This window comes from Neovison vison, chromosome 7 (genome assembly GCF_020171115.1).
Source record: "Neovison vison isolate M4711 chromosome 7, ASM_NN_V1, whole genome shotgun sequence".
Classification (NCBI taxonomy): domain Eukaryota; kingdom Metazoa; phylum Chordata; class Mammalia; order Carnivora; family Mustelidae; genus Neogale; species Neogale vison.
The window spans coordinates 3173072-3194959 of record NC_058097.1 but is presented as its reverse complement, the minus strand read 5'-3'; the positions used below and the strand labels follow the sequence as shown (position 1 = coordinate 3194959).

Genomic DNA, 21888 nt, shown 5'->3' with positions numbered 1-21888 from the left:
CCCTCCGTCCAGGAGCTGTGGGGAGGTGGGGGGGGTCCCGCAGTCAGATCCTCCTTCTTGCTCCCGGCTTGTATGTCAAGTGGAAAATGGGTCTGGTGGGTGCTGTCCTAGGACTGGGGTCTGCAGAAAACGAGGTGACCCCAGGGAGTGGCCCTTCTGGAATCTTTCCACCTTGATTCCCAGCATAGCAGCAAGGGCGAGGGTTCCAGCTGCTCTGCACGCAGCCCTGGACAGGGCACCACTCTCTTCCCCGCCTCCATTTGCCCATGTGTACAATGGGCGGAAGACACAAGGCCTCTGGGGATCATTTGCGGCGGGACAGCCACTGGCCCTGAGACTCCCGGTTGCCGTCCACCTCCAGGAGGCAGCGATGTGCAGAAACCGCGGGCGTGGGGTGGGCGGAATCAGCCTGGCCGGGGGCATCTCTAGCTCTCGCTCCGGCTCTGCCCTGCGGTGTGACTCTGGGGGGCCTCCCTGACCTCCCTGCCAGCTGGGGTCTGTTCACAGAGTTATTACTCTGATGTTCGGGCAAAGCAGTCCATGCATCCACGGCGGCCATGAGGACCGTCCGCATCGTTGGGGAACGCCTCCCCGGGTCCCGGACTCGGGGCTGCAGCCCAACCCTGTCTCTTGGCCTCTTGCTTCTCCCCGTGCTGCGGTTGCTGCCTCTCCCGCCCCCTCAGGACGGCTGCCCCCCCCCCCCGCCGTTCATCTGTGCTCCTCTGTCCGTCCAGCTTTTGTAGACGCAGCCGCCGCTCAGAGTAATGACGCTGTCAAATGTCCCTGCCACCTGCTGCCTTCCTGCTGTCCTTCGCCTCCACCCGTGGCCTCGGCCGGTCCCCATCGTCGGCAGCCTTCAGTCTCAACCCCTAGATTTTCCTTGGCCAGCTCTGGCATGGGGGGGGGGGGCTCCCCAGGATGCCACCCCACACCTGCTCTGCGTTCCACCCATCTTGCGGCTCCCGCTGGGAGAGGGCATCCCTCCCGGGAACCTCTCAGGCCCCCCCGGCCCCCGTGGCCCACACCTGTTAAGCTGTTACCGGGTGCGTGGGCCTGTAGTGATGGGTGTAGGGGTCTCTCCTGAACGTTCCTCTCTCGTTTTCCCTAGAGCTTGGATTTGGTCCCCCTGAGGGCCTCCCACTGTTGAGCACCGTTCGTGGTGTGAGCATTGCGTGGCCTGGGCTGGACCCCTGCGCCGGGTTCACAGCAGCTGTCAGCTGACCCTGGAAATTGGCTTTGGATAGGGGTGGGCTCCGCTCTCGTTGACTGTTTCTGGGGGAGCCTCTCCGTGGCTCTGAGGCTCCTGTCTTGGGCTCCCTGGTGCCTTGATGCTGCTGAGTGACAGGTAGGCGCGGGGGAGGGTGGCAGCCGCATGGTCGAGGGAGCTGCCTTCTTACTCATTTCCGGCCTGGCCGGGGTCTCCTGTGGACACGCAGGCTGGCCTCGCTCTGCCCCTGCCCTTCCTCTCTCCCTCCCTCCCTTCTCTGCCCTTCTCCCTGGTTCCAGGTCAGGACCCAGGCCATCTGCTGGGGCCTTTCCCTGCTCCAGCGGCAGGCCCGCCGTGGCTTGGGCCAGCACCTGCCGCCGTAGCCTTGGGGAGCAAGTCCTCTTCTGGGACTCGGCACAAGCAAGCGGCCCCGGTCCTTTAGCAGCCTGCGACCTGAGGGGCTGTCCTCAGTCGAGAAAGGACATGAGGCCTAAGCAGGCCACCCTGGGCACCCAGAGCAGGAAGGCCTTCCCCACTCTCCCACCCCCAAGAAAAATTGCTTCATGCGAGTGAGCTCAGAACACGCCAAAGGCAAATATAATAATGAATTTATTATGAAGCTTCTCGGGCTCCCAGGATCACGTGGCACCCCACACCGCCCCACCCGCCCGGTCTCCGCGGCGGGGTCACCCTGGCCTTGTCAAGGCTGCAGGGGCACCCCCTTCGAGGGGCACGGGGGTCACCGAGTGGAAGGCGTGCGGGGGGGAGGGTCCTGAGCCCAGGGACGTGCTGTATTTGCTCACAAACATTTCTCTCCGTGGTAATGAAAATTCACCAGGGGGGTGAGGGCGAGAATCCCAGTCCAGACTGTGCACGCTGGGCTGCACAGGGAGGCCCCCGCCGGGCCGGCCCTGCGGGGTGTAATTACTCCGGGGTGGGGGGGGCCGCTGTGGGGGAAGGGGCGGACGGGTGCTTGAACCGGGAGCCAGCAGAAAATTCATCTCAGCCATTAGCTTGTAATTAGAGAGCATGGAGGGAGCAGGCCCGAGGTCTGGTGCCGGGCAGAACCCATGAAAGGAAGCGGTAATTACAGGGTCTGTGGGAGGCCGGGTGGGAGGCCCGCGTGCTGATTAATACGACAAGAGGGAGGGGGCCGGGACCACAGTTCACGGCGTGTTCGCCCCCCCCACTTTAAATCCTGCGGATCAGAGCATGGGGTACGTTCTGGAGAACCAGGACAAGGTGGGTTTCCGGAGAGCAGGGAACGGCAGCCGCCCTGACCGCCGGGCCAGCCCTGCACTTGGTTTTCCTTCCTTTTGCCTTTTTTTTTTTTTTTAAAGCTTTGTGCTGCTTCTGGCCACGTTAGAAGCAGAGGCAGAAGAGGGAAAGTATTGATTAAAGACGCCACCTTGGGGAGGAGCCGCGGGAGTGGAGAGCCCCGGGAAGGGGACAGGGCAGTGGGCTCTCGGCTCCGGCTCCCAGCCGGCCCCTACCCCCGGGGCCACCCTGGCCTCTCCACAAGGGGGTTCAGGAACGGTAGGATCTCACCTCCAGGCTTCAGTCCGTGGTGGCTTTTTGCTCTGGGGAGGCTGCGTGGGCGGCCAGTGGTGGCAGGAGTCCCGGCCCGAGGAGCTGACCGTGGTGTAGAGGAGAAGGCCAGGAGGCCACCCGCCCCGAGTCGCACGTGGCGGGAGAGCTGGAGGGCGCGGTGCGGAGGGAGCCCGCGCTGCCCCCGGCCCCCGGGCTCTCATCCATCACCGGCCTTCACGCCGTGGAGCTTATTCCCAGCTGTTAGGATAATGAATTTACATGAGCTGATAATGTAGACAAGAATTCAGTCAACGGCCAGGAGCACAGAAGTTAATAAATACCTTCTCTAATGAGGGCACGGGGAGCAGGTGCCCCCTGTTCCCCTGGGGCCTCCTGAGGGTGCGGGGGCCACCCCAAGGCCCCGTCTCCCCTCAGCCCACCCCTGTGGGCTCCTTGGTCGTGGCAGCCCCCGCCGCGGACTCGGCCAGAGGGCACGTGCGTGGGGGAGACCCAGGCCCGCATCTGCTTCCCGGGGCAGGGCTTGGGGGGGAATGGGGGGCCCACCCGAGGCTGCGTCAAGTCATAGTGGGTCCAGGGTGACCCTTTGCCAGGCGTCGGGGTCCTGTGAGCTTGGCCTGTGGCGCTCCATCGTGGGTGCCAGGGAACTGCCATCCCGGCGGCTGGTGGTCCCCCCGCCCGCCCTCCCGGTTTGCAGGCTGCGGGAGTGCTGCTAATTTTAGCTCTGTAATGAAGTGGCTGGGTGGAGATTCTATTTTAAGTGACCTGACAGCGGCAGCAGCTTTCCTGGCGTGCAGTGCCCCTGGAGCCCACAGCTGACACCGCGGCAGAGACAGTGGCTTTGGGGGACCCCCAGGAACCCACAGGGCTCTGGCCAGAGCCCAGGGAGCTGGTGCTGGGCTTCACTTGAGGGGAGACTTAGGCGGGAGGGGAGGTTACTCGGGGCCAGCAGGAGTGTGGCTGGGACGTTTACAGGATAGCTGATCCCTAAAGACCCTCGTCACCAGGCCAGGTTGGGGAGCAGTAGGTAAGGCTTTGGGTTTGAGTTCCAGCAGGGGAGGCCCTGGCCCGAGGGGCGTCCCTGGGGCCTCTGTTGGCGGCCAGCTTCACACTGCTGAGTGTCCCTCTCTTTGACCCCGCCCCCCTGACCCATTTACTTACTAAGATTTCACGTGTTAGAGAACGCACACACACGAGCAGGGGGAGAGGGAGAGGGAGAAGCAGACTCCCCGCTGAGCAGGGAGCCCCACATGGGGCTCCATCCCAGGACCCCAAGACCATGACCTGAGCCAAAGGCAAACTCTTGAACCAACTGAGCCACACAGGTGCCCCCATGGTCCCCCCTGCTCTGTGAAAGCCTGGTTGAGTGCAGGGAAGTTCGGCGTAGACACAAGGATGTAAGCGAGACCTTTGTTCCTTTTGCCGCCACTCGGGGAAGACCCCCGCCCACACCTTAAGGGGTCTGTGATCCTTGGGGTCTGGCCTGGGATTAGCCCTGTGCCACCCTGGCGAGCACTGTCAGCTGGCAGCCACAGCAGGTCTGCCCAGGTCACCAGCTGGCCGGCCTGTCCCATGGCCACTAGGCAGTGGCTTCCCATCAGCTCCTGGGCCTTGGGGACTGGTCGCTGCGAGGTGCAGTGACCACATTGCCTCCCTCCCTTCCCCGCTCCTCGTCCCCATCTCTTAGCCTCGTGTGCGCTGTGGGCAGGAGGGGTCTGGATCAGGGCCCTGGCCACTTTGGCATAAACAGGGTTTTTGTGGTGGTAACCTCAGCCCTGCTGTTGGCAGGGATCCGAGGCTTTCCTGCCCCATCTGTAAAACGGGCACACTGGCGCCTTTCTGACAGAATTGGGGATTAAAGAGAGGCGGCTGGCTCTCTAAGGAATGAGGAGACTGGGAGGGTGTGGTTGATGGTCCCCGAGGGCATCGAGGGGGTCCATTTTGGAGACCGTGGGTAAAGGCAATAGAGTATTTGGAGATGATCGAACTTTTGGGGCTCCAGGAAGGCTGTGGTCCAGCTGGCAGCGGGGGCAGTGGTCTCATCCGAAGGCTTGGCCGGGCCAGGGTTGGGACAAGGCTCTGTCTGGAGGTGGCAGGAAAGCCGGGACTGTCCCCGGCCCCTTGAGCAGCTCCGCTGAGGTGAGGCGAGACAGCGGCCACCGTGCCTCTGACGGTCTCTTCCTGGAAGTCACCGTCGCTTCTGCCGTGCTCTGTTCTTCAGAATGGAGTCCATAAGTCTGGCCCCTGTCAGGCCAAGAGCTCCTCTCCATCCCTGGAAGGTCTTGAGGAATGAAGATTTGGTGGGTGTGTTTTTAAGACCCTATGGTGACCCGTATTTCAGCCGTGCGTGTGCGTGCTCGTCCATCTGTTTCTGATCCAGCGTCCTGTTGAGGCCTCGGATAGGGCAGTGGTGAGGGTGCGCAGGGATGCCTGTGGGGCCCGGAGATGGGGTGCGAGTCCTGGGCGTGGAGCCAGCCTGTGTGGCCTTGTGCCGTGCGTGTGACCAGGACTGGACTGTGGACAGCTCCTGGCCTGTGTGTCTCCCCGTCCGCTCCGCAGTGCTCTGCTGGCCTCCCCCAGGCCTGTGCTGAGGCATCTGGGGAGGTGACCCGGCCACGCCTAACTGATGTTCCCTATGGGAGAGAGCCCGGGGTCTCTCCTGAGGCAGCTTGGCTCCCGGCTGCCCTTTGTAGCCACGCCTTCCCCTGAGCGTTTGGCCTGGACCAGTGGGCCTCAGCCCCGTGTCCGGTTCACCACGCGGTGTCCCGAGCCCTGTCTGCCTCCCCCACAGCCCACCCCACCCTGGAACAGCCATCGCTGCCCCGGCTGTGGGTGCTCAGTGCGCCCTGGAGGACTTCTGGGCCACCCACGTCAGCTCCTGCGGCGTGCGTGCCGGGCCGCGGGGGGCCATGAGGGCCGCCCCCAGCAGCTCGTGGGCTTGTGACCCCACATCGCCTGGGGCGGGCAGCCCAGCCGCCAGCACACGCCAAAGCCCCTTGTGTGAATTAGTTCCTTGGAGTCTGTATAGGTGAACACGCAAGGTAGACTTTGTCCTTAACTGCTTTTCCCAGACGAGGAGACAGGCCCAGAGACGCTGTGACTTGCCTGAGGTCACATGGCTTTGAGGTTGCAGAGCGGGCCCAGGTACCTGGTCACCAAGGGATGCTAAGCTTGACCTTCGGACCCCCACTTCTTCACTCTGTGACCTTGGCCACCCCTCCTGTGCAGTCTGTCCGTGCTGTCCGCGGGAGGAGAGGGTGCTGGTCGTGGCCTGGGGCTGCACTCCCGGAGGGCCGGCTTCCGTCTTGCTCAGTGGTCCTCTAGGGCCTGGCCCGGTGCTTATTTGACCAGGAATGACCCCGGCCTGAGACCTGCGTTTTCTGGCCATCAGCCTGCTGGGGAAGGGACCCCCTCCCACACCCCCTGGATTCTCGGGTTTCTCTCCTGGGGTTCACCCCCTGCCCCTGCTGTTCCAGAAAGAGGAGGACGTATGGGTCAGCCGCTCAGCGGAGCTGCCCAGTGTGGTGGCCTGGTGGGGGTCCTTTGTTCCCAGCACAAGCCCTCACTCTCAGCCTGCGCCCCCGCCCCCGCGGATGGCTGTTTCTGCCTCGCCTGGTGCTCTGGGACTCAGGCTTAAGAACGTGTGCATGTGGGCCCACTGCCTCTCCTGGCTAGTTTGGGGAGGGGGGCAGCAGGTCGGCACCTGACCCCCTGCGGGGCTCCCCCTTCTCGCCTGCTGGCCCACGGAGCTGGATGTGGAAGCTGGTTCTAGTTAGACTCTTTTAGGCTCAGCGCAGAATCCGGGGAGGCGAAGGGGGGCTCTGGGGGCCCCAGAGAGCCTCTTGGGGTGTGGGCTGCTGCCCACCACCCTGCGAGAAGTGTGTGTTCTTTGCCCTGTCATGTTCTCCCATCGTGCTCCATCACCCGCGACTCCCAGGGACCCTTCCCGGATGCCGGCCCATCCTGGGTGTCCGTCTGGGGGTTTGGAAGTCGATTTGCTTCTCCCTTCACATGACCCGCGGCCCCTGCCCGCCGCAAGGCCATCGGGCTTGATTTATGCCCCTGGAACGCGCCCGCGGCCAGGGCGGGGAGCAGGGCCGGGCCACGCAGGTGGCCCCAAGAGGGCAGGGATGTTAATGGAAAACTTATTTATGGCACGACGCCCTGGGCTGCCTGATGGAGCTGGGCCTTTATTGATCGGGCTCTCGGGAGGCCGTTCAGCCTCTTCGTTGACAGTTGGACAGGACGGGGAAGGCCTGTGGGAAGATGGCTGTGTGTGTCCCCCGCCCATGGCACCTGGTGTCCCCCTGGCGGGCAGCAGCTCCTTCGTCAGTGAGGCCTGAACCCGGCCCCCAGTGGGCAGGGCGGGCTCCCCCCGATGGGTTCAATCTGCAGGCAGGGTGTACGGGGCGGCCGCGTTCTCCCCCGCCGTGGTTGGCACAGCTGCCCGTGGGGCCGTTCCCTGAGGCACCTGCATCCGTAGGGACTTGCCAGCATCCCTGGCTGGCCTCCCCGGGGCAGAACCCAAGTCTGTTTTCTCTAGAATGGGGGCAGGAGCAGGGCCGGCCTCCCCTTTGTGGGTGGGAGGCCGGGGGGGAGGTGGGCCGGTGGCAGAAACCTTAGTGGGGAGTAGCTCTGTGGCTCTCTTCCTTCCCGCTGCTGGGGCCTCTCCCTCCCGCCCGGTCCTTGTCGCCGTGAGGACACCAGCCCCCACCTTGTCGCCCCTCCCACGTGCGGCCGGAGATGCCGTCTGGCGTCCGTGGTCACGGGGGCTGTGTGCACTTGAGGCTCTGACTGCGGGTCGGCGGGGCAGGGGGTCCCTGCTCTCTCTGCACCGCTGCCTGTCCTCTGTCTCGCCTGTCCTGCCGGGGCCACCGCGTCTGCCCCCGTCCCCGTCCCTGCATGCTGCTTGCTGGTGCCCCGCGGACCCCCCCCGCTCTGGTGCTGGGCCCTCCTGCTCTCTGGGTGACCTCTGGTTCTTCTTTTCCTGTTTCAGGCATGAGCCATGAGCCCAAGTCCCCTTCACTAGGGATGCTTTCCACCGCGACCAGGACCACCGCCACCGTCAGCCCCCTCACCCCCTCGCCGCTCAATGGCGCCCTGGTGCCCAGCGGCAGCCCCGCCAGCAGCAGCACGCTGTCGGCCCAGGCCGCGCCGTCCTCCAGCTTTGCCGCCGCGCTGCGCAAGCTCGCCAAACAGGCGGAGGAGCCCAGAGGTAAGAGGCGCGCCCGCCGGGCTGCAGCCCGAGGGGGGGACAGCGAGCGCAGCCCCCTCCTCCCGGGCCTCGTGGGCTCCTGGGGGGAGCAGGTGCGCGCGGCCGAGAGCCGGCCGTGCCCCGCCACCGGGAGCCGCGCTCACAGGACCCCGCGCCCGCCCCCCGCCGCTCCCGGGTCTGCCCCGCTGCTTGTTTCCGGTCAGACCCTCCGGGACCCCCGCCCGGCCCTGGTACCTGCGCTTTGCTTCTGCCTCTCTGCTGCCTCTGTCTGGCCTCGGCTCCGGGGGCCGCCGCAGGGGCGGCCACGGTCTCCAGAAACCTGTTGGTCTCAGAGTGGGGGGGGGGGTCTTTGGGACAGCACACCCCCCCCCATGACTACCTACCTCCCCAAGGCAGGGATCACGTGCTGGCGTGGATGGGTGTCCCCCCGAGGTTCGGAGCCCTGGCTTCTGGGGTCACTCAGGCAGTGACGTGCTGTGTGGCTTGAGGTGAACACTGACCCTCTCTGTGTTTTGGTCTTGATTTGGGGGCTCTTGGGGTCCCCAGCTTCAGGCGCTCGTGGGGACCACTACCCAGGTGCCCATGTTAGTCCGGGTCACGGGCTGCTGGTTGGGACAGTGCGGTAGGAGGCAGTTTGTGCCTGGGGCCACCGGGAGACCCCGGCCGGTCTCTGGACTTGCTGCTCGGACGTGGGCAGAGGAAGCAGGGACCTGGGGATCCGTCTAGCCCCAGAGGTTCAGGGCTCGGCAGAGGGGACATTGGCCCTGATGGGGACTGGCTGGGGGTCTTCTGAGTTCCGAATCTCCCCTCTTCCTGGTCATTGGGCTGAGGGGCACGTGTAAGGGGACCAGCAGACCGCGGCCCGCCAGACCAGACCGCTGGGGCCTGGTTGCACGTTCGCCTGCCTTGGGGCCATTGGGTCTGCCTGGGCAGAGCATGGCTCCTGGCGGACACCCACACCCCTCCTCGCCTTCCACGCCCCCCGGAGCCTTCCACGCCCCCGGGGCACACTCCCTGGCCACGTGCAGTAGGGCCTACCGCACACAGCAAGGGCGTGTCACACGCTTGGGGCACACATGGCCCGCAGGAGGCCGCGAGCTCCCTGCCCGGGCCCGTGGAGGCCCCCAGACCAGCCGACCTGGAAGGGGACGCATGGCGGGGATGGAGGGGTTGAGACTCCATCGTCCCCTGGGAGGGGAGAGGCCACCCCCGTGGCTGAGGTTACCTGGCCGCTCCCTGCTCTGGCCTGTCCTTTCCCAGCGTTCAGAAGGCAAGTGTTGGCACAGGGGAGAATGCAGGCTGTGCCTGTGCGGAGTCCTCCTGGACCATCCTCGGGCTCACCGGCCTTGTCCTGGGGTGACGCGTCACCGCGGCCGAGGACACCGCCATGGAAGTGCCCTTTTCCTCCTCGCAGAGGCAGGCAGGGGAGGTCTGAGGCTGGGGGGTCACGCGAGGGCCGTGGGCACAGGGCAGCAAGGAGCCTGCCTCCATGGCCCTGTCTGCTCTCCGCGGCCCTGGGCTGCTCTCGGCGTCCGGCCTGGCAGACGGGCCCGCGGGCAGTCAACACGCCAGAGGCTCCTGGGTGGGAAGGGGCCGGAAACAAGGTCCTGTGGCCGTGGGGCCCAGTTCACGCTGTGACAGGGCGTTGGCCTTTCTTGCCCTGAGAAGAGTGACTTGGCGGGGAGGGGCCGGAGGGCGAGGATGGGCACCAGCCGCGCCGCTGGGGCTCTCACTGGCACGGGAGCGCGGCCTCGGCGGCCGGCCGGTGTGCCGTCGCCCCGGCCTTCAGATGTGGGTGGGGCTGGGCTTGGGGGGCCCCCGCGTCCGTGGAGCGTGTTGGAATCCGGGCGGCCCCTCACTCGGGTCCCGCCGTGGGCGCTTCTCGGCCCTTGTCCCGCTGCGTCTCGCGAGCTGAGGGGTTTCTGGCAGCCGAAGGCCGAGCTGGGAGAGTTCGAAGCCTCGGAGCCGGGACCGTGAGCTCTGTTTGCCCCATCAGGCCTCGGTTTGAGAAACCAGGCGGTGTTGTCCCTCTCGGGGAGCATCTCTGGGCTGCAGCTGTGCCTGGTCTCTTTTTTCTCACTCAGTCGCCCCCAGGGTGACCGGGCCGTCTCCTCCGCCCGTCAGTAGAAGGGGTCACAGCCCAGAGCGGCCCGGTGTACAGATGGCCAGGCCGAGGCGCAGAGAGGTCCAGCCGTGAGCCCGAGGTGCCCACCCTGTGCAGGCGTGCCTCTGCCCCTCGCTGGTGCCGAGACCCGTCGAAGCGGGCTCGCAGAGCGGGGGTTAGGACGGCAGCCCCTCGCCCCTGGACCCATCTTGGTGCAGGGTGGGGGGTCGCGGGTGATGGGGCTGTCGGCTTCCGGAAGCCTGGGGGCAGTGGGGGCATGAGGCGGGAGCCAGCAGGTCCCCGGCCTTCTGCCCTGCCTTTCCCCCTGGAACCAGGGCCCTGCCGGTGGGTGGGGAGGGTGGGAGGGGGCTTTGGTGGGCTTGGTGGTCCGGGAAGGAGCCGGATACTTGTGAAATTCTGCAGATTAGTTCAGGGCCATGGGAGCCCCCTTCTGAAGGAATAAGATGCCGTGGTGTATGGTGTCCAGAGTCGTGCAGGCGTGACCCAAACTCCCAGACCGTGTCCTTGCCCCTGTGGAAGCACCATGCCTGTCCGCGTGCTCCCCCTGCACCCCTGTCCCGGGAGCCACGATCGGCTGGTTGGGGGGAGGGGTGGGGACACTGAGCACTTGTGTCTGGCTTCCCGCGCTCAACCTGATGTTCCAGGGCCGGCTGGCACCCCGCCTCTGCCACGGGCGTGTGCGACCCCCCTCCGCCGTCACAGGGCTGGAGGACACGTGTTCCTTGTCGTCGGCAGCAGAGGGGAATTTGGAAGCCACAGACTCAGGTCCCTCCCTGGCCTGTTCGCTGACCTGCCCTCCCCAGGGCTCCTGTCTCTGTGGGCATCCGTGGTACGGTGGGGTGAGGACCGCAGGGGCCAGGGGAGAGGCAGGGCCCGTCTTGCCTGCCACATGCATCCCGGTGTGTCTCGGGTCACCTGGGACCCTCTCCCCCGCCACCCCTACCTTGCTGTGAAGCGCCTGCGTAGGCCGGGCTCTGGCCCACACGCTCCCTCCGCTTCTCGGGCTAATGTCTTTGCTCACGTTGTCGTGCCCCAAGGGTACGGTTGAAACCTTCGGTTCAGAGGAAGTTCTCTCCGCTGCGTGCTTTGCTCTACCATGAGAGAAAGAATGAGAACTGAGAAATCGGCCCTTTGATGGGGAATTCTCTCCGCACCGGGGCTCGGAGGCGCCTAGCGTGCAGCCAGACTGCCCGGGGGGGGGGCGTTGTGGAGTGGGGGTGCCCGCTGCTCTGGGCGGGACTGTGGGCGCCACGAGGGCCTGGACCTGCCTTGGGCCCTGGCTCACGTCCTTGCTGTGTGTCCCGGGCACCTCGCTTGACCTCTCTGGGCTTCTCTCTTGTCTTAGCGATCTTGTCGTCCTGGATTTTGATTCACAGAGAACACGCTGGGGCCAGGCATATTGCAGCTGCGTGCCGCCGTGGCCGCCCGTGCCCCCCTCCCCTACCTGTGCCCCCCTCCCCTACCTCTGACCACTGCGCAGGGAGGGTGGAGGCGTGTCCCTGGGAGGGGCTTGGACCCGCAGGCCCCACCCGTCCACGCTGGGGGTCAGCTGCTAGCGCCGCGGCTGCTGTCTGTCTCCAGGTCCCTCCTCTCCCCCCCTGGGGATAAAGGGTGCCCAGGGGGTGAGCGCACCCACACGGCACATCGTTCTGGAAGAGGCTCGGGGTCTGAGCCCCCACTGGTCCGGGTCATACCCGGGAGACTCTTTCTCCACGATGGGCTGGGGCGCCCTGTTGAGGCAGCTCACGTGGGGCTCTTCCGTGTCTCTGGCCGCAGAAGGGATGTCCTCTCGGGCCACTCGGCCCTCCGTCCCCGCGCTGCTCATCCAGCTCCAGCACCGGCCTGGCCGCCTCACCCCAGCCTGTCCCCACGCCAGAGCCTCTTCCGCGCAGAGACTGTACCCCCCCCACACCCCTCCATTGGCATTGGAAGCCCCAGTTGTAGCCTTGGAATGAGCCCCAGCCTAGGGAACCCCAAGACTGCACTGACCCTCAGACCAGCCTCCGAGGCCTGCCCTGCAGGGCTTGTTGGGACCCCGGCTTTCTGTGGGCAGGGAGGTGCCTGTGAATGACTAAGTGAGGGCGTGAGTCAGGAGGGGCCTCGCCTGGAGTGTGACAGCAGCTCCCCAGCGGCCCTGACCCTTCCCCTGAGCTCCCTGCAGAGGGCGAGCCTGGGCACCCGCATCCCTGCCGGCCGGAGCATGACGCGGCCGGGGCCGCTGCCCGGCGCTGGCTGTGACCGGCTGTGGGGCCATCTCGCCTCCTGCAGAGCTGCAGCGCCCATCTGCCCAGGGCCGGGCAGGGGCAGTGGTGTTGGGGAGCCTGCCAGGTCCCTGGGGCTGTGCGTCTCCCCTGACCCCACCCTGTGAGCCCACCTGGAGGGTCCTAACTCAGGTGCATGGCCGGCCCACCTTCTGTGCCTTGCACAGGGCACGCTCCGTGCCCCTGTCCAGGGCAAGTGTCTCTGGGCTGTCCCTGTGTGGCCTGGGGGCCCCGGCTGGGCAGAGGAAGCATGGTGGGCCCCGAAGCCTCTGGGACCTATTCCTCCCTCTACACAGTGTGCCAGGCACGTAGCGTTGTCACCCTGGACCCCATGGGGTGGTGGAGTGGCCTTCCCGAGGGGGCATCTGCCGAGAGCACTGGCTGCGGGGGCGGGGGCAGTGGGGTGTGAATTTCTAACACTCCAGGTCCAGGGCCCCAGACACCACGGGCGCCCCTGCCTGGCTTCCTTCCCCAGCGCTTCTTGGCTTTCTGCCTCGTCTTGTCGCCGGCTTGGCAGGCGGGTCTGGTTACTGCCAGGCCTCGGGAGCTGCCGGAGCCCGGGTCTTGTCCCCGAGCCCCAGGGAGGCGGGGCGGGTCCCTCCCTTGGCAGAGCCTGTGGGTGGGACTCTGCCCCCCAGTGTTGCCGCCGCACAGCTGGCCCGGTGGAGCAGGGCGGGGCTTCCCTGCTGCCCCCCGAAATCTCTTTCTTTCAAAGAAAACAGCCAAGCCAGGGAAGGCAGGATCTGGCCTGGTGCGCTCGCTCCCCGCAGCAGGTCACCCGTGCGCTGGCATTTCCCCACGGGTGTCTGTGGCCCCATCTGTCTCCAAGCACAGGTGTGAGCTTGCGGTGGGGCGACCTTCTCCGCTGACCCTGGGCCCTCGGGGTTCTGGAGGCAAGAGCTGGAGGGCCCGGGAGGCTGGAGCTGGAGAAGCCACGTGTGCCCCCGACGCAGGGATATGGGGGGAAAGGGGGAAGGCTTGGGTGGGCAAGATGGGTCTGACCAGAGCAATGGACCAGGGGGCGATGCCCGGCCCAGGGGCATTTCACACGGCAGGCTTCCCCTGGCCGTGGTGACACGGCACCAACTTGGTCCTGTCGCCTTCCCAGGGCTCCCCCTGCCTTGGTGCTCCTCGGCCCCCACCGCGTTGCCCCCAGCGTCCGAGCCGGTCGTCCTCGCCAGCCCCAGTTCTGCCCGCCGCCAGTAACGGGCCCCTGGAAACGTGGCTCATAAGAGAGACCGATGCCTCGTCTTTGCGGATTTGGGTTTACGAATCGTCGTGTGTGCAAGATTGGGCCCAGGACTGTGCTGGTGGCTGGCGGCCGTGAGGCGGGGTGAGGACTCTGGCTGGTGGGCAGGTAGGGAGACCCCCGGCCTGGAAGCAGGTGTGCAGGGCCTCTTTCCCAGCCCTTCTGCCCAGGCCCACGGGTCATCGGAAGGAACCAGGGCCCTCAGCTGGGCAAGGACTGCCTGTGCCCCCCCTGCTGTCCCCACTGTGCCGGGCTGCGAACGTCCCTGCCTTCGATGGCGATTGGCCTCTGTCACCTGCACACTTAGCTTCCCAAAAGGCACACCCTGTGGCTGTTGCATTGGGCACGTCCCAGGGAGGCCGACCTCGCGGCTGTCCGGGGAGTGGCGTGTGGATGACCGCCAGCCGGGTGGCTTCCTGCGGCCGCCGGCCAGCCTGCTTTCTGGGTGCAGATGGTGTTTGCCCGCCAGGCCTGGGGGAGGTCCGAGGAGGGGGAGGGCAGGGCCCCCCAGGGCTCTGGCCGCCCTCTGGAGTCCAGCAGCCTGCACAGGGACCTCCCGAGATGGACCTGGGACGGAACAGACCGCAGGGGTGAGCAGAGGGCCCTGGCCAGCAGGTGCACGTGGGGTCCTCGGGGGGCCGCCGCCCCACCCTGGTTGTGCTGTGGGGCCCGGGTGGATGCCTGCCCTGGTGGAAGCCAGAAAAACCCTTGCTGGCACGGGGGCTGGGCCCCTCGTACCCTCCTGCACAAATCTGTCCCTGGGGTACTGCCCCTTCCAACCCCGCCAGGCTTGGGTGGCCCGGCCCCGGAAGCGGGCCTCCCAGGAAGACATCCCAAGGGTCCCCTTCTAGGGAGACTGTCCCCTCATGTCCTCCCTGTCATCAGTGCTGAGAACCCTAACCCGGTGCAGGGTGAGGCCCAGAGACCGCGGCCGGTGTGGTGGGCTGGAGGGGCGGGTAGGGGTCCTGCAGCTGGGCACGGAGGTGCCTGCGGCCCCGTCCAATGGCGGGTCCTTGTGTTGGTGGCCAACAGCATGTGTGTCAGGGAGAGCGGACGGCGTGGAAGGTTCGCAGTTTGGTTTCCAGGCTCCCCCGCTCCGGTCTCCCGAGTCTGGGGTCTCAGCTGTTCATTACACGTGCCCGGCGGCCTCGGCGCTAATCCTCGGAGGCAGACGGCAGAGGTGACGGCGTGCAGGGCCTCCCGTCATCCCGGTGGCCCGCGCCCGCGGACAGGCTCCTGCCGTGTGCCTCCGGTTAATTAGGGCGGTCACGGGAGCGGGGTCGCGGTGGCCGCGTGCTAATTGTGGGTGCGTGGTCAGGGATCGATCACGGGCTCTGGCCGGCCAGTGATGCTGCCCCCACCCCCCATCCTGGGGGAGGAGGTTGCTAATTGCCGGTGGCCTCCCAGCCCGAGTGCACCTGGGCCCCCAAGCTCCCCCTGCCACCTGGCCTGGTGATTAGAAATGAGGTTAATCTAGAGAGGCGAGTTAATGGCGTGAGGCGGAGCCCCTTGTGGGGGGGCTGGTGCTGTCAGCTGCTCCGGCTTGCGAGGCCCCCCAGGGCTGTTGCGCTGCAGGGCTCCGAGCTGTGTGGGCCGCCCGGTCCATCTGCCCAGTGTCTTGAGGCTGTGAGCCTGCTTGGCCTTTGACCCCAGCTTTTCCTCCAGGCTCTTGGTGGCCTCTGCCTTGACCCCGGGTGGCCTCTGCCTTGACCCCGGGTGCGCTTGGCCTGTGTGCGCTTTCCTTCCTTCCTGTTCTGGCTCCAAAACACACATACAGACCTCTCCACCCCCATGGACAGAGGGGCCTCCCAGGGTGTGGGCCTGGCAGCTGAGTGTGGGGCTTAAGTGGGAGACAAGCTGTGAGTGCAGGAGACACAGCAGCCCTCACAGAGCCGGGTGGCAGGGGGTGGGGATCACACGAAACGAAATGCGTCTCCGCGTACAAGGAAGGGTTGCCGGCCGTAGAAAGGAAGGGGAGTCCTGACGCCCGGGACCACACGGACGCCCCATAAACAGTGAGCAGCCGCCGGTGCTGATGGTCACATCCGGTGGGATCAATTAGGGCAACCTCCTGGAATGGGCACATGCATGTACTGAGGGCAGGGGTACCAGCCTCCTTTTCGGGGTGACGGCCACCCCTCCGTGAAGTTGCCGGGCCCAGTGAGTTGCTGTCTCCGTGGTGGGGCGTTTTGTCATGCAGGGACCGCCTCCGCGGAGCCACTGCCACCCAGAAAGGAGGGTCATAGGGTTTCCGTGGAAATGCTCTTTTAGGAAAAAGATTCTTTATCTGGTGTGTTGTTGCGTTTTGTGTTTGTTTGTTTGTTTGTTTGTTTTCAAAAAGGCAAAGTGGAACTTTTATCAAAATCCAGATAATCTCCAGGAAGGCGCAGGGCCAGGCTCTCAGCGATCAGGAGACGCCCCCGCTGTCGCTCAGCCCCTGCAGGATGGGACGGGCTGCATTCCCACAGGTCTTTGCCCCGGGTGCTGGTGTAACCCAGCCTCCCCTGCAGGGGGCGCTGCGGGCTGGGAACCAGCCCTGGGTGGTCTCTGCTGCCCCCAGCCCCCTTGCTGGCTGCCCTGTCTCTGGTGGGCACTGGCCCCGTGTCGCTGGGTGCGTTCCCTGGAAGGTGCCGCCAGTTTGCAGAGTTGCACAGATCTGGGCGAGGGTACAGGACTCAACACCCAGTGCTCTCTGTGTCAGCCGGTCAGTGTGGGCACGGTCCCCCAGCCCCCAAGGGCCATGCTGGAACCTCAGGGAGGTCACTTTCCAGGGGAGGTCAGGTCTGCTCACGGACTGGCTGGATCCGACTGTGACAGCCCCCCACCCCTGCCCCGGCCGTAGGGGACCTGAAACCGGCTTTGGGTGCGGAACAGCGTGGTTACCAGCTTGGCCAGATGTAGCTTGTCTCAGGGCCGTTGGCCCTCCCCTGCAGTAATGATCTCTGACCAGGAGCTTCAGACCGCACCCAAGCTAGCGGGCAGCTAGCCACCGATGTGGGGTGGCGGCCATTCTTGCTGTCTAACCTGGGGACTCGGGGGTCACAGCAGCCCTTGAGCAGCTCCCTGAGGGACGCCCGTTCCTCCTTGATATTGCTGATGCTAAGAGCAGAACGTGCTGCTCCGGGGTTGCTCCGGGGTTTCCCCCGTGGGGTTGGGACTGGGTGTCTCCACGGGGCTGCCTTGTACAGTTGTACATGCCGTGGACAAGCCTAGGGAGTCCTGTTGAAGAGTCCTGGACAAGAGGGCCTCACCCAGGTCAAGGCTCTGTCCACGTCGCTGGGCCTCTGCGTGCAGCCGCTTTGCTTCCTGGCGATGCTGCTGAGCCACGCTTGGCTGGTCAGGGCCCTGGGGCAGGAAGGACGAGGACCCGCACTGACGACGCCTTGGCCGCCAGGGCAAGGGGCTGTCGGCGCCCCCTTCCACACACGGGATCCACCTAGTAGCGTGAGTGTGGCCCCTGGAGGTGGTGCGGAGGCACAGTGAGGGTCCCTCGGCCCCCGGGAGCAAAGTCCAGGGCCACGCCTGCACGTCGGTGGGCTTCTCCCCCTGTGGGGGTTGTCTTTGCCGACCCTGCTTCCTTTGCCCCCGCCCACGGGGGGGCTCTTGCTGACAAAAGGTGCCCGTTAGGGACCTTTCAGAAGGGGCAGCGTTTGCCCTTTGACGGGGCGTCTCCAGGCCACTGCTTGTGGTCCAGCTCGGCCGAAGCCCCTGGACCTCCCTGTCCCCCCGCCGTGACTGTAACCAAGTGTGTGTTCCTTGCCCGCGACCGTAGATGCTCTCACGCTTCCAGATGAAGTGGGGTCCCCCGGGGTCCACGCCGGTCTGGGACGGGGGATTGGGCTGCGTGAGCCGATGTCTGTGGACCCACCACGGTGTGGTCACGTGAGGGGGTCTCCTCCCCCCCCCCCCCGCACCCCACCTGGAGTGCAGCGTGGGCGGTGGGTGTGTCCTGCGCACTTAGCCGGGCCCCGGGCAGGGCTCTGGAGGACCTGGACAGTGCTGGACGCCCTCTGGGGGTCTGGACCTGGGGAGCCCAGTGTGCCTGCCTTGCTCACGCCGTGCCCATAGCAGGGGGCAGACAGCAGGTGGGAGTGAGGCTGGGCTCCGGGTCTTTATGGGGCCACGGAGGTGAGCCGGGCAGCGGTGATGGCTATGACTCAGAATGTGCTGGAAACCAGCAACCTTTATGGTTTCAGTGGTGAATTAAAGCTCAGTTTTTAAAACTGAAGTCAACACAGTTGATACTTAAGGAAAAAACTGAGTCTCCTGTGGCCACTGCTCCTGGTCCCCGCCCTGCCAGGCCCCCCCCCCCGTGACCCCTCCATCCGCAAGCACACAGGGGTCAGGGCCCTGTTCGGAGCCCGGGGCTCAGGTCTCCATCAGCGTGGGGAGGGGTCGCCCTTCCTGCCCGCCCTGCTCGCGCTCCCGGCTCCTCTCCCCCTCCGGTCGGGGTTCAGGGTTGGGTGGGTGGCGCCGGGACCCTGCACCTGTGCCCCTTGCTGGTCCCTGGAGGCCAAGGGGCCAGGGAAGCCAGAGAGGGGGTGCGGCCGGCGCCGGCTTGGCTGGGCTCAGCCAGAGCCCTCGGTGGGTGTGACCCCCGTTCACGCTGCTCTGCCCTTCCTTCTCCCGCAGGGTCTTCACTGAGCAGCGAGTCGTCCCCCGTGTCCTCGCCGGCCACCAACCACAGCTCCCCGGCCAGCACGCCGAAGCGCGTGCCCATGGGCCCCATCATCGTCCCCCCTGGGGGCCACAGTGTGCCCAGCACGCCCCCCGTGGTGACGATCGCCCCCACCAAGACCGTGAACGGCGTTTGGAGGAGCGAGAGCCGGCAGGTGAGTGCGGGCGGGCGGGAAGCGCGACGCTGGCCTGGACGGTCCGTGTGTTGGAGGAAAACGCGACGGTGTCGGGCGGGCGGCCACAGCCAGGCACTGGGCCAGGGCTCGCTCCCACGACACGCTTATTCTCTGGGGGTCTGAGGCCTCTCCTGGGCGAGTAGACCGCCTTCTCCCTCTGTCCCCACCGGGCCCTCCCTCTGTGCACGTCCGTGTTCTCATTTTTCTTGAGGCCACGGGTCGTGTTGGATCACGGCCGACCTCCATGACCTTTTGAAAGCTCTCCCCGCATGCTCCCGCTCCGAAGCCCTGGGGGTCCGCACCCCGACGTGAGAACCGGCGGCGGGGGGCGCGGTTCCCTGCGTAGCTGCATGGGAAACCCGTCCGGGCCCCTGGTGAGCAGCCGCTGCTGGGATCGCCGCCCCAGTGAGGACGCGAGCGGGGAAGGCGGCAGCACTTCCGGCTTCCGTTGTCGCTTCCAGAGCCGCCCCCTGATACTTGGGGCTCCCCCGGGCGGCTGCTGCCCGGCCGCTTGCCCGGCAGAAGGCCCTGGGAGCGGTTCTTCAGCCCTGCCCCGGCTGCGTGCCCCCCTCCCACCTCCACCCCTCCAGCAGCCCCCCGGGAATCCCAGTAGCGGGGTCGGGGGCTGGGAACACTGGGTTTCCCTCCTGGGTTTTCCTACCAAGCTCCGGGCGGGGGTGGGGGTGCAGTACTGGGAAATAGCAATGAAACCACAAGAAAGATGGAAGCGGAGAGGCAGGTGGGCGCAAAGGCCGTCCCCAGCCCCACCATGCACTTGGTGGGTGCATCCTCTTGGTGGCTCTGTCTCTTCTTTCTCTGCCCTGGGGGACGGGGGTAGCCTGCCTGTGTCCGCAGAGGGGGCGGTCTTCAGGCAGGCCCTGGCCCCAGGTGAGGATCCACAAGGAACCCACCCAGGACCCCTGAATTCCTAGAAACAGCTGTGGGCTGGGACCCTCCTGTGTGGCTGTGTGCAGCTTGAGGCCGGGAGAGCCCAGGTGGGGCCTGGCGGCCAGACTCCAGCTACAGCGGGGTTTGCAGACCCCGGAGCTGGCCCTGGTTTGAGGGAGGACGAAGGGTCTTCCCCGGGGATTTTTGCCGTGGGAGGGGTGCGCTGCGTCTTGCTGTCTGCCTCCTGGCCATCTGTCTTGACCTTAGGGCTCCCGGAGTGGGGGTGGGGGTGGTTCCTGGGTCCTGCCTGCCGTGTCCCAGGCTCAGCACTGGCTGCTGACAGCTGCAGGGGCCCGGCCTGTCCCCTTTGCCCTGCCCCAGAGCGGCTCCCTTCCCCCTTGATCGGCCCCGACCAGGGTGCCTCCCACGTATGTCCTCCTGGCTCGCCCGCGCCGCGGGACGCCTCCCAGGGTCTCCTCCGAGGGTCCTCCCTGCCTCCGAAGCATTTAGTCACCCCCGAGGACGGGCTGTGATCGATCTGCTCTCGCCGTGTACCACCGCAGCGGTGACTGAAACACTCGCGCTGCCCGGGGGTGGGGGGGTGGCGGGCAGGGAACTGGATGAGCAGATGATGTGTGGCTCATCAGCTCGGCACAGAGGCTCAGTGGAGAATGTAATCCTTCTGGGCAGCGAAGCTGGCAGGAGGCGTGAAGGCGGGGAGGGGTGGGTCCCTCACTCCCCCGCCAGGTGGGGACTTGTGGGGGTGGGGCTCTGGGCCTGGCCGTCCCCCAGTCACCAGGGTCCTGTTTCCCAGGTAGCGGGGGCCACAGACGACAGCAGAGATGAAAAATGGTTTATTTTCAAGCTAGCAGGGCTTGTCCTGCCCGCCTGACCGGAACTCTCTCCAGGCACCGGAGAATGAAGGATTCTCCTCCCTCCCGCCCTCCCCCGCGTCCTGCCTTGGTCTGTACTGCTGCGCTCAGGAGGGGAAGCTGCCCCCAGATGCTCCTTGAGGCGCGGCTCTCTGCCAGGATGTCGGGAGCCTGTCGCACTCTCGGGGGACCCCGGGGGGGCCGGGCCAGTCCGGGCAGCTTCTGTGCGCCCCCAGAGGGTGACCTCGTGCCCAGGGGGCCTGCCACGAGCCTAGCAGGCCTCCAGCCAGACAGAAGGCGCATGGGTCCAGCCCATTGAACCCCCACCCCCACCCCTTGGCCCCCGCCGGTCCGCCTGCCCCTCCCCCAGGTCCTGCCGTGCTGTTTTTCCTCTGCCGGCAGCAAAGTGCCATCTGGCCCAGCCGCCTTCAAGCGGGGCTTTGTCCTGCTGAGGGGAGAAGGGGCTTCTCAGGATGGTGCCCTTGGGGGCCTCCTATGTGCCAGTGGCTGTCCTGGGGTCTTGGCCTTGCACAGGGATTCTGTACCTGGAGCGCACGCGACCAGGCCGGAACCCGGTGTGCCAAGGGCTTCCTGGATGGAGCCCCTCCCCAGATGGGGTCCTCTGGGCAAGGACCCCGACCGGGGGTTTGGCCACCCTGGGTTGATGGTCTCCTTCGCTACTGTCCTTGTCCAGAGGTGCGCCCTGTTCCATCCATCCCAGGCCACAGCCACGGGGCCTTCTCCGTCCCACGGTGGCCCCCGCGGGGAGCAGGGTGCTGACGGGCCCGTGGGAAGACCCAGCAAGCCCCGGCCTGCGCACGGCCCCTAAGACGCTCGCGTGGGCGGGCCGCGTGCTGGTTCTCCGCCTGCTTCCCCTTGCTGTGCACGTCTGTCCCTGTCGCACCAGGAGCTGGGGCTGTGACTGGCCTCCTTGACAGATGGAGAAACTGAGGCACGAGGCAGCAGTGGGTCTCCTCTAGGGTCTCCAGGACCGGATAGGAGCTCGCCCTGCTGTCCACACAGGCATCTGCGGGACCCGAGGCCAGCCATGGGCCCTAGAACTCTCTGGAACAGTGGGACGTGGGGGTCCTGGGCGGCTTGCTCTGACCCAGGCAGGCTGTTGGTGCGCGCCTGTGCCCCCTGACGCCCGCCCCGCGAACGCCCCTTCAGGGAAGGGCAAGCCAGAGCTCGTGAACCTGCGAGGACCCCGCCGTGAGCAGCGGGGCCGTGCCAGCCTGCAGGCGGGGGCAGATGTGGCCGCTCATTAAAAATTCCCATCAGCGGCCTGTCTCCCCCGGTTAATTGTCACGGATGTGTCTCCCGGAAGGCTGGGGAGGGCGCGGCGGCGGCACCGGCCAGGCCCTCCGGCTGCCCCCACGGCCCACCCCGCCTGGTCCACGGGCCTGTGGCTGCTGCTGGGGTAGTGGGGGGGTCGGGTGCGGCCGCAGCAGCTCTGCTGTCCCCCCTCCTCCCAGCCTTGCCGGGCGGCCTTGGACCCGGCAGAGCCTGGAACGCGGGGTGCCAAGTAGGGAGCAGGGCGTCTCCTCCGGGAACCGGGATCAGCTGCCACATGTCCGGCGTTCCTCAGCCTGGGCCGCCCGGAGGAGACCGTCCAAGAGTCGTGGTCCCCCCTTGCCTTCAAGGGGTGCTTGGTGTTCTGTGACCTGGTG

General features: G+C 66.3%; 1 protein-coding gene across 4 annotated transcripts in view; it reads left to right on the top strand.

The window, feature by feature from the left end:
• Positions 1–21888, top strand: part of GSE1 (Gse1 coiled-coil protein) — a 388875-nt gene that overhangs the window by 347012 nt on the left and 19975 nt on the right. For all 4 annotated transcript variants that reach the window (XM_044255618.1, XM_044255616.1, XM_044255617.1 and 1 more), the window contains exons 3-4: positions 7752–7970; positions 18238–18437. In XM_044255618.1, coding sequence (XP_044111553.1) covers positions 7752–7970; positions 18238–18437 — 419 coding nt within the window. The remainder of the gene's footprint in view (positions 1–7751; positions 7971–18237; positions 18438–21888) is intronic.